The sequence below is a fragment of the Thamnophis elegans genome, chromosome 9, assembly GCF_009769535.1.
Source record: "Thamnophis elegans isolate rThaEle1 chromosome 9, rThaEle1.pri, whole genome shotgun sequence".
Taxonomy (NCBI): Eukaryota; Metazoa; Chordata; class Lepidosauria; order Squamata; family Colubridae; genus Thamnophis; species Thamnophis elegans.
In genome coordinates this window covers 7,456,175-7,469,449 of record NC_045549.1, presented here as the reverse complement: position 1 = coordinate 7,469,449, position 13,275 = coordinate 7,456,175, and the positions used below count along the sequence as shown (strand labels likewise).

The following is a 13,275-nucleotide window of genomic DNA, read 5'->3' as shown; positions in this document are numbered from 1 at the left end:
CGGAACAAACATGGGCCAGGTTCTCCCTGCTTTCCCAAAGGATGAACTTTCTTTGCACGATACTGGCAACACTTTACAAGTTTACAGAATACTGGCAACACTTTACACATCTAGGTCATCTTCTGGGAACTTCACCAATACATCTTCTGAGACGAGTAATAAGTTTTTAAAAAATATTTGTTGCAGGTGTTAATCAAGCAAGAGATCCAGAGGAAAAGCGGGTATGCCATCCAAGCGGACGAGGAGCAACTCCGCGTGCAGCTGGATACGATTCAGTGCGAGCTCAACGCCCCTACCCAGTTCAAGGTGAGCAGCTCAGAAGGTTGCAGTGGGATCCCTGATCTCAGACACAACTAACCAGAAGAGACTCCCAAGAATGGTCCAAATAGGTTTGTGTGTTGTTGATCTCCATGTTACAAGAATCTCACTAGATTAATCTGCCTTCTCTCAGGAAATGGCAGAATTCTGACCCGGCTCCCAAACACGACAAGCCCTCTGTAGTTAAAGCAACGATTCCTTTATTAGGCACGCCAGCAGCCCCGGCAAAAAGTTTCTTTCTCACCGCAGGCTAACAAGTCTGCCCGGCAGGGAGATAAATAGTTGTCTGTCATATCTATTCATCTCCACCCCCTGCCTTTTATCCCCAGAGCTAGGGTGGGGCTTCGCTAGCAGCGATGGCTCTTCCGTCCCAAGGACCGTCCCACGGATTTCCACTGCTCTCCTCTCCTCTGCTTTTTGTGCATCTGCGCGTCAAGCACTGGACTCAGCTGTTCCTCCTCTTCCTCATCAGCCACCTCCAGACCTGGGGGCTGTGGACTCACCATTTGAGGGCTGATGGGCGGCCCAAACTCTGCCTCTCTCTCTGCCAGCTCCATTCCCTCTTTCCCCTTGGAGTTCTCAGGTTGCCCTGTTGCTGATCCTGACTCCCACGCCTCCTCCTCCTCCTCTGATTCAGCTGCTGGAGGGGCCAACAGGCAGACCTAAGAGATTGACCTCTGAGGTTTTTCCCACCAAATAGACTCTAAGATGGAGTGACTTTCCCCCCCCCCCCCCCGGGAAATCAGAGTTTCCAATTTTTATTTATTTATTTTTCTTAACACATATTGTATTTCCCCCCTCCCCCCTCCCCCTAAATCCCCACCTCCCTTCCCTCCCCCCGACTTCCCAAAGACCATACGTGGTATAATTTTTGAACAATCACAGTCTGAAATATCTCTACATTGAACTCAGCTTCTTACTGTTACCCAAATTTAAAACAATTTAAATTATTACTGATACTAAGCATAAGCTATCTGGAGTTTTTTAGTCCCATATTTACTTTTTATGTAATCAATCCACTTTTTCCAGTCTCTTTTGTATCTCTCGTTTGAATGTTCTTTGAGATATGCTGAGATTTTGGCCATTTCGGCTAAGTTCATAACTTTCAAAGTCCATTCTTGAATTATAGGTAAATCTTTCTTCTTCCAATACTGCGCCACCAAGAGTCTTGCTGCCGTTATTAAATACAGGATCAAATTAGTCTCTGCTACTGTAAAATCAATACATATACCCAGTAAAAACAACTGGGGGGTAAATTTTATCCTTCTTTTGAAGATGTTTTGCAGGATCCACCATATTTTTATCCAAAATGCCTTAACATTACGACATGTCTACCATATATGAAAATATGTAGCATCACAAGAACCACATCTCCAACATTTAGGTTGAACATTTGGATACATAGAGGCAAGCTTTTTAGGATCTAGGTGCCATCTATAAAACATCTTATAAAAATTTTCTCTCAAGTTTTGTGCTTGTGTAAATTTCACATTTCTTACCCAGATTCTTTCCCATGTTTCAAGCATTATTGGTTCCTCGACATTCTGAGCCCATTTTATCATACAATCCTTAATCAGTTCCGTTTCAGAATCCATCTGTACTAATACATTATATATCCTCTTTATATGCATTGAGCTTTGATCTCTTATTTGTTTAAACAAATTATCCTCAACTTTTACAAAGCCAATTTTTTGATCTGTTTTCCACCTAGCTTGTAGTTGACCATACTGAAACCACGTTTGAACTACCTTCTCTTCTTTAAGTACCTCTAAAGATTTTAGTTCCATCACCCCTCTTTCTGAGATAAGAAGTTGTCTATAGGTGGTTCTATCGAGTTTTTGTTCTACATTCATATTTTCAATTGCATGTCTATGAATTGCCCACATGGGCACTTTATCATTTAGTTTATGTTGATATTTTTTCCAAACCCGCAATAAAGCATTTCTTAAGATGTGATTTTTAAATTTCTTATCCGTTTTTTTGTTAAATAACAGGTAAGCATGCCAACCATATAACAAATCATATCCCTCGATATTCAAAATTCTGTCATTAGTTAGATGAATCCAATCACTAATTGCAGATAATGCCACTGCGTCATAGTATAATTTTAAGTTAGGTAATTTCAATCCTCCTGTTTCACGTGCATCTTGCATTATTTTCATCTTTACCCTCGGCTTCTTTCCTGCCCACACAAATTTGTTGATACCCTTCTGCCATTCTAGAAGATTCGCATCTCTTTTAAGTATTGGTAACATTTGAAAAAGAAATAAAAATTTTGGTAAAATGTTCATTTTTACTGCCGCTATTCTACCCAGCAAGGACAAATGCAGTTTTTCCCACCTTTTCAACTCCAACTGTGTACTATGCCAAAGTGATTCATAATTATACTTGTATAATTTCCCATTTGAGATTAAAATATTAACTCCAAGATATTTAACTTTTTTAACTACCTCACATCTTAGCGTCGCCCCCAGTTCTTCCTTCTGTTTGATAGTCATATTTATAGCTATTATTTTGGTTTTTCCTAGATTTATTTTAAATCCCGAGACTTGACCATATTGATTGATCGTATTCAATAATACCCTACTAGTTTCCTGCGGTTGCTCCAATATTATAACCAGATCATCCGCAAATGCACGAACTCTATATTCTTGCTGTCTAATTTTGATCCCTTTTAGACCGCCTAGGCCCCGTATCTTATTCAACAGTATTTCCAAAGTTATAATAAACAATAATGGGGACAGAGGACAGCCCTGTCTTGTACCTTTTTCAATTTGAAAGGAGTCTGTCAGACTTCCATTGACAATGATCTGGGCTGTTTGCTGCTGATATATTGCACCAATTGACCGTAAAAAGCCATCTCCTATCTGCATTTTTTGCAATGTCTTCAGCAGGAATTGCCAATTAACTCGATCAAAGGCTTTCTCCGCATCCAAAAATATGAATGCGGCCGGGATTTGATTGTTCTTTCCCAGGTATTCTAAAGCGTTGATAATTAATCTAACGTTATCCTTCATCTGTCTGCCCTGTATAAAACCAGTTTGATCGGTATGTATCAGTTGCTGAGTTACCCCCATTAGCCTATTTGCTAATATTTTAGTAAAAATTTTATAATCTACATTGAGTAATGAAATAGGTCTGTAATTTTTTGGTTGGGTAAGGTCTTGATCTTCTTTGGGTATCAACGATATGAACGCAGTCTTCCACGAGGGAGGCACTTTCCCTCCCGATTGAATTTTATTGAATAGTTCTCTGAGGGGTTCTACCATTTCTAACTGTAGATATTTATAATAAACAGCTGTTAAACCATCTGTACCTGGTGCTTTCCCTAACTTTAATTGTTTAATTGCCTGCAAAATTTCCCCAGAGGTTATAGGTTGGTTCAGCTTATGCCTATGTTCTTCTCTGACTAGGGGGATTTTCTCTTTATCTAGGTATTTGTCTATATCTCCGTCCTTAATTTTATCCCCTTTATACAACTCTGTAAAAAATTCCCGAAATACCTTTTGAATCTCTTCCTGTTGAAACACTTCCTTCCCTCTGTAACACAATTTGGATACATTTCGAGCTTTCCTTTTTTTTCTAATCTGATAAGCCAACCACCTACCGGGTTTATTTGCATTGCAGAAAGTATTATGTTTAGCATATAATAAACTAGTAGCTACCTGGTCAGAGATCAGCATATCAAACTGAGATTTTAATATAGCAATTGTTTCCCTAATCTTTGTATCTCCTGGATTCAATGTTAATTCTGACTCTTTCCCTTTAATTTCCTCTTCCAATTCTTTTCGTTTTTGCCCTTGTTTGTATCTATGTATTTTATTTATATTCATTAATACTCCTCTCATATACGCTTTGCTTGCATCCCATACATATTCCAAAGATGTACCCTTGTTCATATTGAAGACAAAATATTCCGATAGCAATTTTTTACAATCATTAACATACTTTTCATATCTAAATAAATTTTCATTCAACCTCCAGGACCTTCTTGCCTGGGCTACCCTTCCCAATTCCATCCAGACTGGATTATGGTCTGAAAGAACTCTCGCCATAATCTTTGTCTTCTTCACCCTACAAAGTAAATCATTTGTAATTAGTATAAAATCAATCCTTGAAAGAGATTGATGTCTATTGGAAAAAAAGGTAAAGTCATATTCTTCTGCATGCCTCTCGCGCCAAGCGTCTCGCAATTCAAAGTCGTCCAGCATGTCAAAAAAGGGTTTGGGTAACTTAGCTCGAAATTTGGTGTTCGGGCGAGCTGTCTTCTTATCTCTTTTGGTGTCGATCACGCCATTCCAGTCACCCATTAATATACAAGACTCAAAATCCCACTGTACTAATTTAGCATGGAGATTTCTATAAAATCCATCTTGTTGTTGATTAGGAGCATAAATTCCCAAAAGTAACGTCTTTTTCCCTTCTAAGATTAAATCTAATGCAATATATCTTCCAAAGGGATCTGCTTCAATTAGCTCAGCTTTAATGTCTTTTCTTAAATATACTACTATGCCATTTTTCTTTTCCATGGCTGAGGTCGCAAAATGTTGGCCCAGTTTGGGGTTAAACAAATATTTTTGATCGGTTGATTTGATATGAGTTTCTTGCAAGCAAATTATGTCATTCTTAAACTGTTTAAGATAATGAAATATTTTCTTTCTTTTCTGTGGAGAGTTCAGTCCGTTAACATTCCATGTCAAAATCTTAGTTGTCATTTTTGGTTGCCTGAAGCTTTTTTAGAGCCTCCCGCAAGGCCTGTCTCACCTTTGGTTTGGCTCCTCCCACAGCTTCTGAGCTTGTTGCAGTAGCACCTTGGTCAGTGGCCAATGATTGTTGAGATTGTTGCATAGTAGCTTGTTTATCCGTTTGTCTGGTGGTCTTACGGTTGGATCTTTTTTCCTTGACTCCTTGCCCTTCCGGAAGAGGGAGATGATACATTTTATCTAATGGTTGTGTGGTTTGCTGTTTATCTTGTTCGTCTCGTGGTTTTTCACCATATCCCGAAGGTTCAGGGTATCCCATCTTCAGAATCTTATGATAGAAATCACGAGCTTTCCATACAGAGCTGAGACGATATCTTTGTTTGTCCATTGTAACTATAATACCGAATGGGGCATCCCATCTGTACTGTATCTGACGCCTTCTGAGCTCTTCCACCAGAAAAGCATAATCTCTTCTGGCTCTTAGCATCTGAGGCGGTATTTCTTTCAAAACAATCAGGTCCTGTCCACCAATTTGAAGCTTAGTATTGTAGGACTCTTGTAGTATCATATTTCTAGATTCTCTTGTAACAAAGTATATTACCACGTCTCGGGGAAGTTGCCTTTGTTTTGCCGCCCATGAGTTAACACGAAAAATCCTGTCAATCTGCCAATCAGAATTGGATCCCGGTTTTCCCACCAGACGGTCAAAAGCTTCAGAAAACATTTGCTTTAAGTTCTCCTGCTTTTCTTCACGCAGCCCCCTCACTCTTAATGCAAGCTCCATCTGCTTATACTGTATCATAATAATTTGTTTTTCAGCATTATCAATTTTTTGTTCCACCACTTCAGTTTTGGATATCAGGTTAGTTTTAGCTTCATTGAGAGTTTCTAAATTATCTTCCATTCCAGAAATATATTCTGTTATCACATTTACAATTCCCATCATATTATCATTCATTTTAGTGACCCTGGTATCGAATTTGTCATATAGAACTTCCATCTCATTCCTTATTTCATCTTTGAAATCTTTAATCATTTCTAGATTCTGTTCTCTGAATTCTTTAAACATTTCTAAGTTCTGTTCTCTGGATTTTTTGAACATTTCCAGAAAAAATTCTTTTGTTAGTACATCTCCACTAGGGGGCATAGATGGTGGGGGCTGCAACTTTGTGCCAGGTATGGGAGACGTTTTCGGAGGTAATTTAACAGAGGTTGATTTGGATGCCATTATATTTTGGTTTTAATTATTTATTCTAAATTACTAATCCACTGTGCTATGTGGAGAAAAAGAAATTCCTCCCCCCCCCCTTTTTTTCCTTCTTTTTTTTTTTTTTACAAGGGGTTTTACGGAGGATTTCAAAAGAGAAAGTCCGTTTGGAATGTTTGGAATGTCTCTGAATCAACAAAGAGTCTTGAAAGCTTTAAGGGAGTAGCTCTAATTAAATTATAAGAGATTATTTCTTTAATTCTGTAGCAGGAAGCCGGAGATAACAAATGCAGAAGCTGTAAACGCCATTTTGAAGACAATTAAACAAAAGAGGTTTTTATAACATTGAAGCTGGTATTTCAGATAGAGAATAAAGTTCACAAGTTGGTCTTTGCTCGTATTGATTTTTAATAGTCTCTTTTCTAAAGATTGTCCTGAGGGGGAGGGGATCCTGTCTGGTGCTGTGAATAACAGCTGCGAAGTTCAGGTCGGAGTTGAATGACTCAGCTTTGGGTTGATCCTCCCCCTCCGTCCACAGCTCACAAAGAAACAAACTGTGAACTTCAAAGAAGATTCTTACCAGCTGAGATTCCTCACTGCTTTTTTCCTGTCTGAAAAAAGAGTTATCTTCTTGATATTGAGTAGATAACGATCCTGAATTCTGGGGGCAGCTCTGTTAAGCTGCCGACCGGCGACAGGCCACTCCCCGGAAGCCCTAAGATGGAGTGACTTTTAACATACACCCCCAGTCTGATTAGGCCTCCTCCGAATTCCATCCACTGGCCAATGCCGATTGGCGACCACCCGGAGGAGGGCCTTCTCTGTGGCTGCTCCGACCCTCTGGAACGAGCTCCCCGTGGAGATTCGAACCCTCACCACCCTCCAGGCCTTCCTCAAAGCCCTTAAAACCTGGCTGTTCCGACAGGCCTGGGGCTAAAGAGCTTTTGTCCCCTCTCGAATGGTATGATTGCTGTGTGCTTTTAAATTGTGGTACTGTTTTGTTTTGTGCTTCTTTCTTTCCCTTATTTGTACACACACACCCCTTGATTCGGATTGTAAGCCGCCCTGAGTCCCCTCCAGGGAAAAGGGCGGCATAGAAATATAATCATTTAGATTTAGATTTAAAGTTTATTTATATGCCGCCCTTTTCCCTGGGGGGACTCAGGGCGGCTTACAACTTAAAAGGGGTGTGTGTGTGAGTGGTGTGTCTTCTCCTTGACCCAGATATTCCACCACGCCTGGTACCTACAGTAGCCCTCAAATTATAACCTACAATCGAGCCCAAAACTCCCATAGCTAAACAAATAGTTGCTTAGTTGTTAAGCGAATATGGCTTCCCCCCATTGACTTTGCTCGTGTGACATTCAACATAAATGCCTGCCAATTTGCCAAGTGCCTGAATTTTGATCACATAACCACGGGGATGCTGCAATGGTCGTAAGTGTGAAAAACAGTCATAAGTCACTTTTTTGGGTGTCTTTAACTTCAGATGGTTGTAAGCTCAGTTCTACTTGTATAAGCCTTCACAATGAAAGATGCCCTAGAATTTTTTACATGCCATGTCAGTCTTAAATTGCATATTTAAAATATGCAATTTTAAAGTGAAATATTTTCTAATATTAGAAAATATTGGAATGCGCCAAAATGAACAGATTAACGCTGGCAACTAAAGAGTAAGGACAAGCTGATTATTATACTGTATGGGATTCATCTTATCGATGGTTAGAGAATAAATATAAGAATTAGAAGTAAAAGTTGATGTGTAAAATATAGAAAATGTATCAATAGAGTCAACATAATTAATAGTTAAATAAATCAAGAAGAGGGTTGTTATAGCATTAGACATTTAAGGTATTGGTATTAAGCTAGGAATACATTAAATAATGAATATGATTGTAAATTTTAACTGCTATTGCACAAAATATTTGTACCCAGATGACACACTGTTTAATGGAAGATGGATTGTTTATATTAAAATAAAATAAAAATTTATAATTTTTTAAAAAATTGCATTTAAGCTATTGGGAAAGACCTGTGCTATTTCTGAAACTCCTTGAGGGTTTCCAGAGAGATATATCCAGTTTTAATAGCAGAATTCCTCTTTGAAAATCTTAAATAACAGATTAAGCCTGCCATCCTTGTACAGCTATGGACTTGTAGTATAGTAGAATATAGAATAGAATAGAATAGAATAGAATAGAATAGAATAGAATAGAATAGAATACCCTGTTTCCCCGGATAATAAGCCCAATTTTAATTGAGGCAATTGTTGGATGTTTCTTTTATTTGGTTTATACACCGCCCACCACCGCTGCATTGAATGGTATAGAAATTAATGTATAAGCAAGCAAATACCTAACATTTGTTGTTTGAACTAGACTAAAGCACTAAAGACAAATGCCTTATTTTTTTTAACCCTGTTTCCCTGAATATAAGACCTCCCTGGATAATAAGCCCAATCGGGCTTTTGAGCACATGCGCTAAAATAAGCCCTCCCTGAAAATATTGCAACACAGCAGCAGCCATGAGGTGACCATGCTCGCCGCCTCCTGCATCTCAGAAATAGTAAGACCTCCCCGAAAATAAGGCCAAGCACTTATTTCAGGGGGTCAAAAGAAAATAAGACCCTGCCTTATTTTCATGGAAACGTGGTAGAACAGAATGAAATAACTTTATTGTCACTTTGAATGTACACTAATCGGCATACATTAAAATAAAATGTCATTGCGTACAGCCCTCAAAGGGTCATCCCCTCCAACATACACTACCTAACCATGATTGCACCGTTAGTGAGAAGCTAATGAGTTAGGTCATCTTCCACCTTACCCAAAACACTTTAAAATTGTAAGCAGTGAAATCACACTTTTGAATGCTTTTCCGTGCAAAACAACAGCCATGAAGATCCTTTCCATCCGAGGCACTAATTTTATACACAGAAAGGGTTTTTTTTTTTGGGGGGGGGGGTGTCGATAGGAAACCGCAACCGAAATAACACAGCTCGTTTTCCATCTCATTTCATGAATGCCTAAACTAGATTTGAATTGTGTAACTGTCTCTTCCAGGGTCGGCTGAATGAGCTGATGTCACAGATCCGAATGCAGAACCACTTTGGGGCTGTCAGATCCGAAGAGAGATACTATATCGACGCAGACCTCTTACGGGAAATCAAACAGGTGTGGAGTAACTGGAATTTATTGTGAACTAAATTGATCAAATAGGAGTTTGACAGCCCTGGTCTAGTGGTTAAGGCACCAGGCTAAAAGCTGGGAGACTGTGAGTTCTAATCCCGCCTTGGGCATGAAAGCCAGCTGGTTGGCTTTTAACCAATCACCAGGAGGTGATGAGTTCTAGTCCCGTCTTAGACGTGAAAGCCTGCTGGGTGACTTTGAGCCAATCAGTCTCTCTCTCACTTCAACCCACCTCACAGGGTGGTTGTTATTGAGAAAACAGGAGGAAGAATAAGGTATGTTCACCCGCTTGAGTTACGTATAAAACAAATAAAGGCAGGATAAAAATAACAAATGCTAAAAGAAAGCAATCTCAATCAATTTCCTTCCTTCCTTCCTTCCTTCCTTTCTTTTTCCAGCATTTGAAGCAGCAGCAAGAAGGATTGAGTCACCTGATCAGTATTATAAAAGATGACCTTGAAGACGCAAAGCTGATAGAACATGGCTTGAATGAGAACATTCCAGTTAGAGGGGGCGTCTTCAGTTGATCGACTGATCCTTTCCATTGACTCTATGGGCATAGAAAACACCTTGTTTTCCTTCACTGAAATCCACCAGGTGTGGACCATAAATCTTAGTGAAGGTTCTGAGAGAGTGCTAGGGACTTGGCACTCTACCCGGAAGGTCAAAAGGGATAAAGTTTCTAGGGGGGAAAAAAACCCTGCAGTTGATTTTAAGGTGGAAGGATATTTTGAACACCGCTCCATGATTTAAGCCTGCGTTTCTATTGCGTTCAGCTGTGTCTCATTTTTGTTTTTCCGAACAACACTCCCAGTGTTAACTTATCAGTAGGGAAAATAACACACCTTCTCTGTATGAGAAACAACACAAAACACCTGGTTTAAAGGAGAAACGCACCTGCCAATGTTTGGGAAAAACACACAGTCACAGGTGTTTCCCCACCCCCACCCCTTTGTGCTTAATGGGCACAAAACTATAATTTTATATCCTTTCATCAGAATTTACAAAGGTAATGAAATCTGCTTTCTTTCTGTTATTCAGCCATATGCTTTTTGTAACGGATTACTTGTTTTCAAGATTACTACAGACGGAAACTGGATCTAGGAGTCTTAATCTTGCCCAATCGCTAATTTGTTGGCCTAAATATCCTATGAGATTCAGAGCTACCAACATCCCTAACCACCACCACCACCCTTTCTCAAGTAATACAACAGAAACTTGCATTTTAAGCTGGGCCTGTTGCTTTAATCCAAGACTCTCCAAACCTAGCAACTTGAAGACTTAAGGAACTTCAACTCCCAGAATTCTTTGGGCTGCCATGCCTTTCTGGGAGTTGAAGTCCACCGGTCTTATTTGGAGACCCCAGCTTTAACATCCCGCTCCTAAGGCACAGCAGAGGAATTGTGCCCTCCGTGTTGTATTTCCTAAGGTGAAAATGAAATCCTTATAAGAAAAGCTTTTACAAAGGGTATTGCTTTTATTATAATAGAAAGCTAGCTGCCGCTGTTGTTTTTTTGTTTTAAGCCAAGAAATGGGGCTGAGGAAATAGCCACAGTTGCGTGCTAGCCTTCTTTCAGATTTCTTGGCAATGAAAGGCAGCTCTTGTTAATAAGTGTTTTTCCAATTGTTGTTATGTTATTAATTGCACCAGGGATAATAAAGGCAGATTGTCAAACTGGACTGTGCTTGCAAGTGAGCTGGCTGCGCTAAGGCATCTTGGCATCACTCCAAAATACAATAATCCATAGGTGTGCATGTGGTAAAGGTAGCCCAGGTGTGAAATCAAGCCCGTGAATGGTAGCTACTCTGACGTTTTCCATTTGTAGCTTCTGAGGACGTGACGATTGGTCAGTAGATGCCGTTTTAAGGCAATTACAAGAACAAGAACCCTGTACTTGGACAGCTACAAGCAAAGTATCCACATCTTATCCCCCCTCCCCAATGGTCTTAGAGTAAAATCAACTCAGCATCATTGTGGTATTCTCCAAAGTGACCACATCTGCTTGAAAGCACATTTGTAGAAAATTTTTCTGATCATTACCCATTTGCCAAAATGATTTTGGTCAACAGCAATAGACAGTATTTTTTTTTCTACGGGAAGAACATGGATGGATGATGAGAGATTAATTGGGTCTCCTTTAATTTAGTAACCTGTTAAAAATGTAAGATCCAAGAGGAGACTAAAGAGAAAGAAGACTTAAGTTAATGAATATTGAAGATTGGAACCTATGCTTAGGACTGGAATGAAAATCTCTGTATTTTTGAAATTTAGATGAGCAAGGATGGTTAGAACCCATTTCTACTATTCTATGTTAATGACTGTATACAGTGGTTTGGAAAAAATAACTACTATAGCAATTTTGGAAAAATCTGGAACTGACAAATCAACACGTAAATGAAACAGTCTTGAAACAAAAGATTTGATTTTGGATTAGACATGATTGTGTAAGACTTAATTGTAAGCTTTTCTTTTGTTAATGTCTTAATCAGCCAAACTTTGCAATGATCACATAAACTTTTTTTTTAAAAAATTAGACCCATGTTGAAGCTGTAACAAAAAAAAAAGGAAAACGTCCGGTCATTGGATACAATTGATAAAACTTTATTTGCATTATGCTTTAAAATGGAGTAAAGATATTAAAAGCAATGCAGCTTTGATCAGAAGTGTTTGAATTTTTTTTTTTTAAGCTTCAATGCTTCAAAGTTACTGAGGGAAAAATTTTTTCCAGATTTATTTTTTTCCTGAAAAGTAAAAAATGGCTCCATTGGTAGCAGTAAATAATTCACAATTTGGGGTTAGTTCAGAGGCAGATTTTGGAATAAAAGATGAGTACACAATTAGAAACCTTGTTTTGAGGCGACCAAAGTTTTGCCCCATCAGCCCAGCTGACGGCGGCTTCGATTTTCACCCGGAAGTGGTTTGTTTCACCAAGCGGAAAGCCTCGAGGAATTCGTTGAAGTCGATTTTCCCATCCTTGTTGAAATCAATGCTGCGGGCCAAATCGCAGATGTTTTCATCAGAGATATCAATATTCATGTGGGAACTGAACAGCTTCCATATTTGCTGGAACTCGTCAAGAGAAATAAATCCTGCAGGACGGGAGCAAAGAATACTAATCTTTTTTGGAGTGTGGAGATCAGAAATAACAGCAATAGCACTTCTATGTCTCCAATTATGTGATTTTTTTAAAAAAGTACTGCCACTTTTTAGATGTACTTGGTTCTCTTAAAAAAGAGTATTGATTCTGAGATTGCAACTGCCATTTGCGGTCATCCTGTTTCTCTTTATGTAAGAAACTATCATTGAAACCATAACTCAATAAACCTCTGGTTATTTATGAATACAATTCAATACAGTAGCAGAGTTGGAAGGGACCTTGGAGGTCTTCTAGTCCCACCCCCTGGTTAGGCAGGAAACCTTATACTGTTTCAGACAAATGGCTATCCAACATTTTCTTAAAGACTTCCAGTGTTGGGGCATTCACAACTTCTGGAGGCAACTTCTGTTCCACTGGTTAATTGTTCTAACAGTCAGGAAATTTCTCCTCCGTTCTAAGTTGCTTCTCTCCCTGATTAGTTTCCACCCATTGCTTCTTGTTCTACCCTCAGGTGCCCTGGAGAATAGTTTTGACTCCCTCTTCTTTGTGGCAACCCCTGAGATATTGGAAGATGCTATCATGTCTCCCCTAGTCCTTCTTTTCATTAAACTAGACATACCCAGTTCCTGCAACCGTTCTTCATATGTTTTAGCCTCCAGTCCCCTAATCCTCTTTGTTGCTCTTCTCTGCGCTCTTTCCAGAGTCTCCACATCTTTTTTTTCATTGTGGTGACCAAAACTGGATGCCATATTCCAAGTGTA

General features: G+C 39.2%; 2 protein-coding genes across 5 annotated transcripts in view; one reads left to right on the top strand and one right to left on the bottom strand.

Annotated features, from left to right (window-relative positions):
* NUP54 (nucleoporin 54) overlaps positions 1 to 11,748 on the top strand; it is a 30,779-nt gene extending 19,031 nt beyond the window's left edge. For all 3 annotated transcript variants that reach the window (XM_032224039.1, XM_032224041.1, XM_032224040.1), the window contains 3 exons: positions 187 to 306; positions 9,291 to 9,401; positions 9,815 to 11,748. In XM_032224039.1, the coding sequence (XP_032079930.1) occupies positions 187 to 306; positions 9,291 to 9,401; positions 9,815 to 9,943 (360 nt within the window). In that variant the 3' untranslated portion in view covers positions 9,944 to 11,748. The remainder of the gene's footprint in view (positions 1 to 186; positions 307 to 9,290; positions 9,402 to 9,814) is intronic.
* Positions 10,983 to 13,275, bottom strand: part of PPEF2 (protein phosphatase with EF-hand domain 2) — a 31,541-nt gene continuing 29,248 nt past the window's right edge. For both annotated transcript variants that reach the window (XM_032224038.1, XM_032224037.1), the window contains one exon: positions 10,983 to 12,506. In XM_032224038.1, coding sequence (XP_032079929.1) covers positions 12,322 to 12,506 — 185 coding nt within the window. In that variant the 3' untranslated portion in view covers positions 10,983 to 12,321. The remainder of the gene's footprint in view (positions 12,507 to 13,275) is intronic.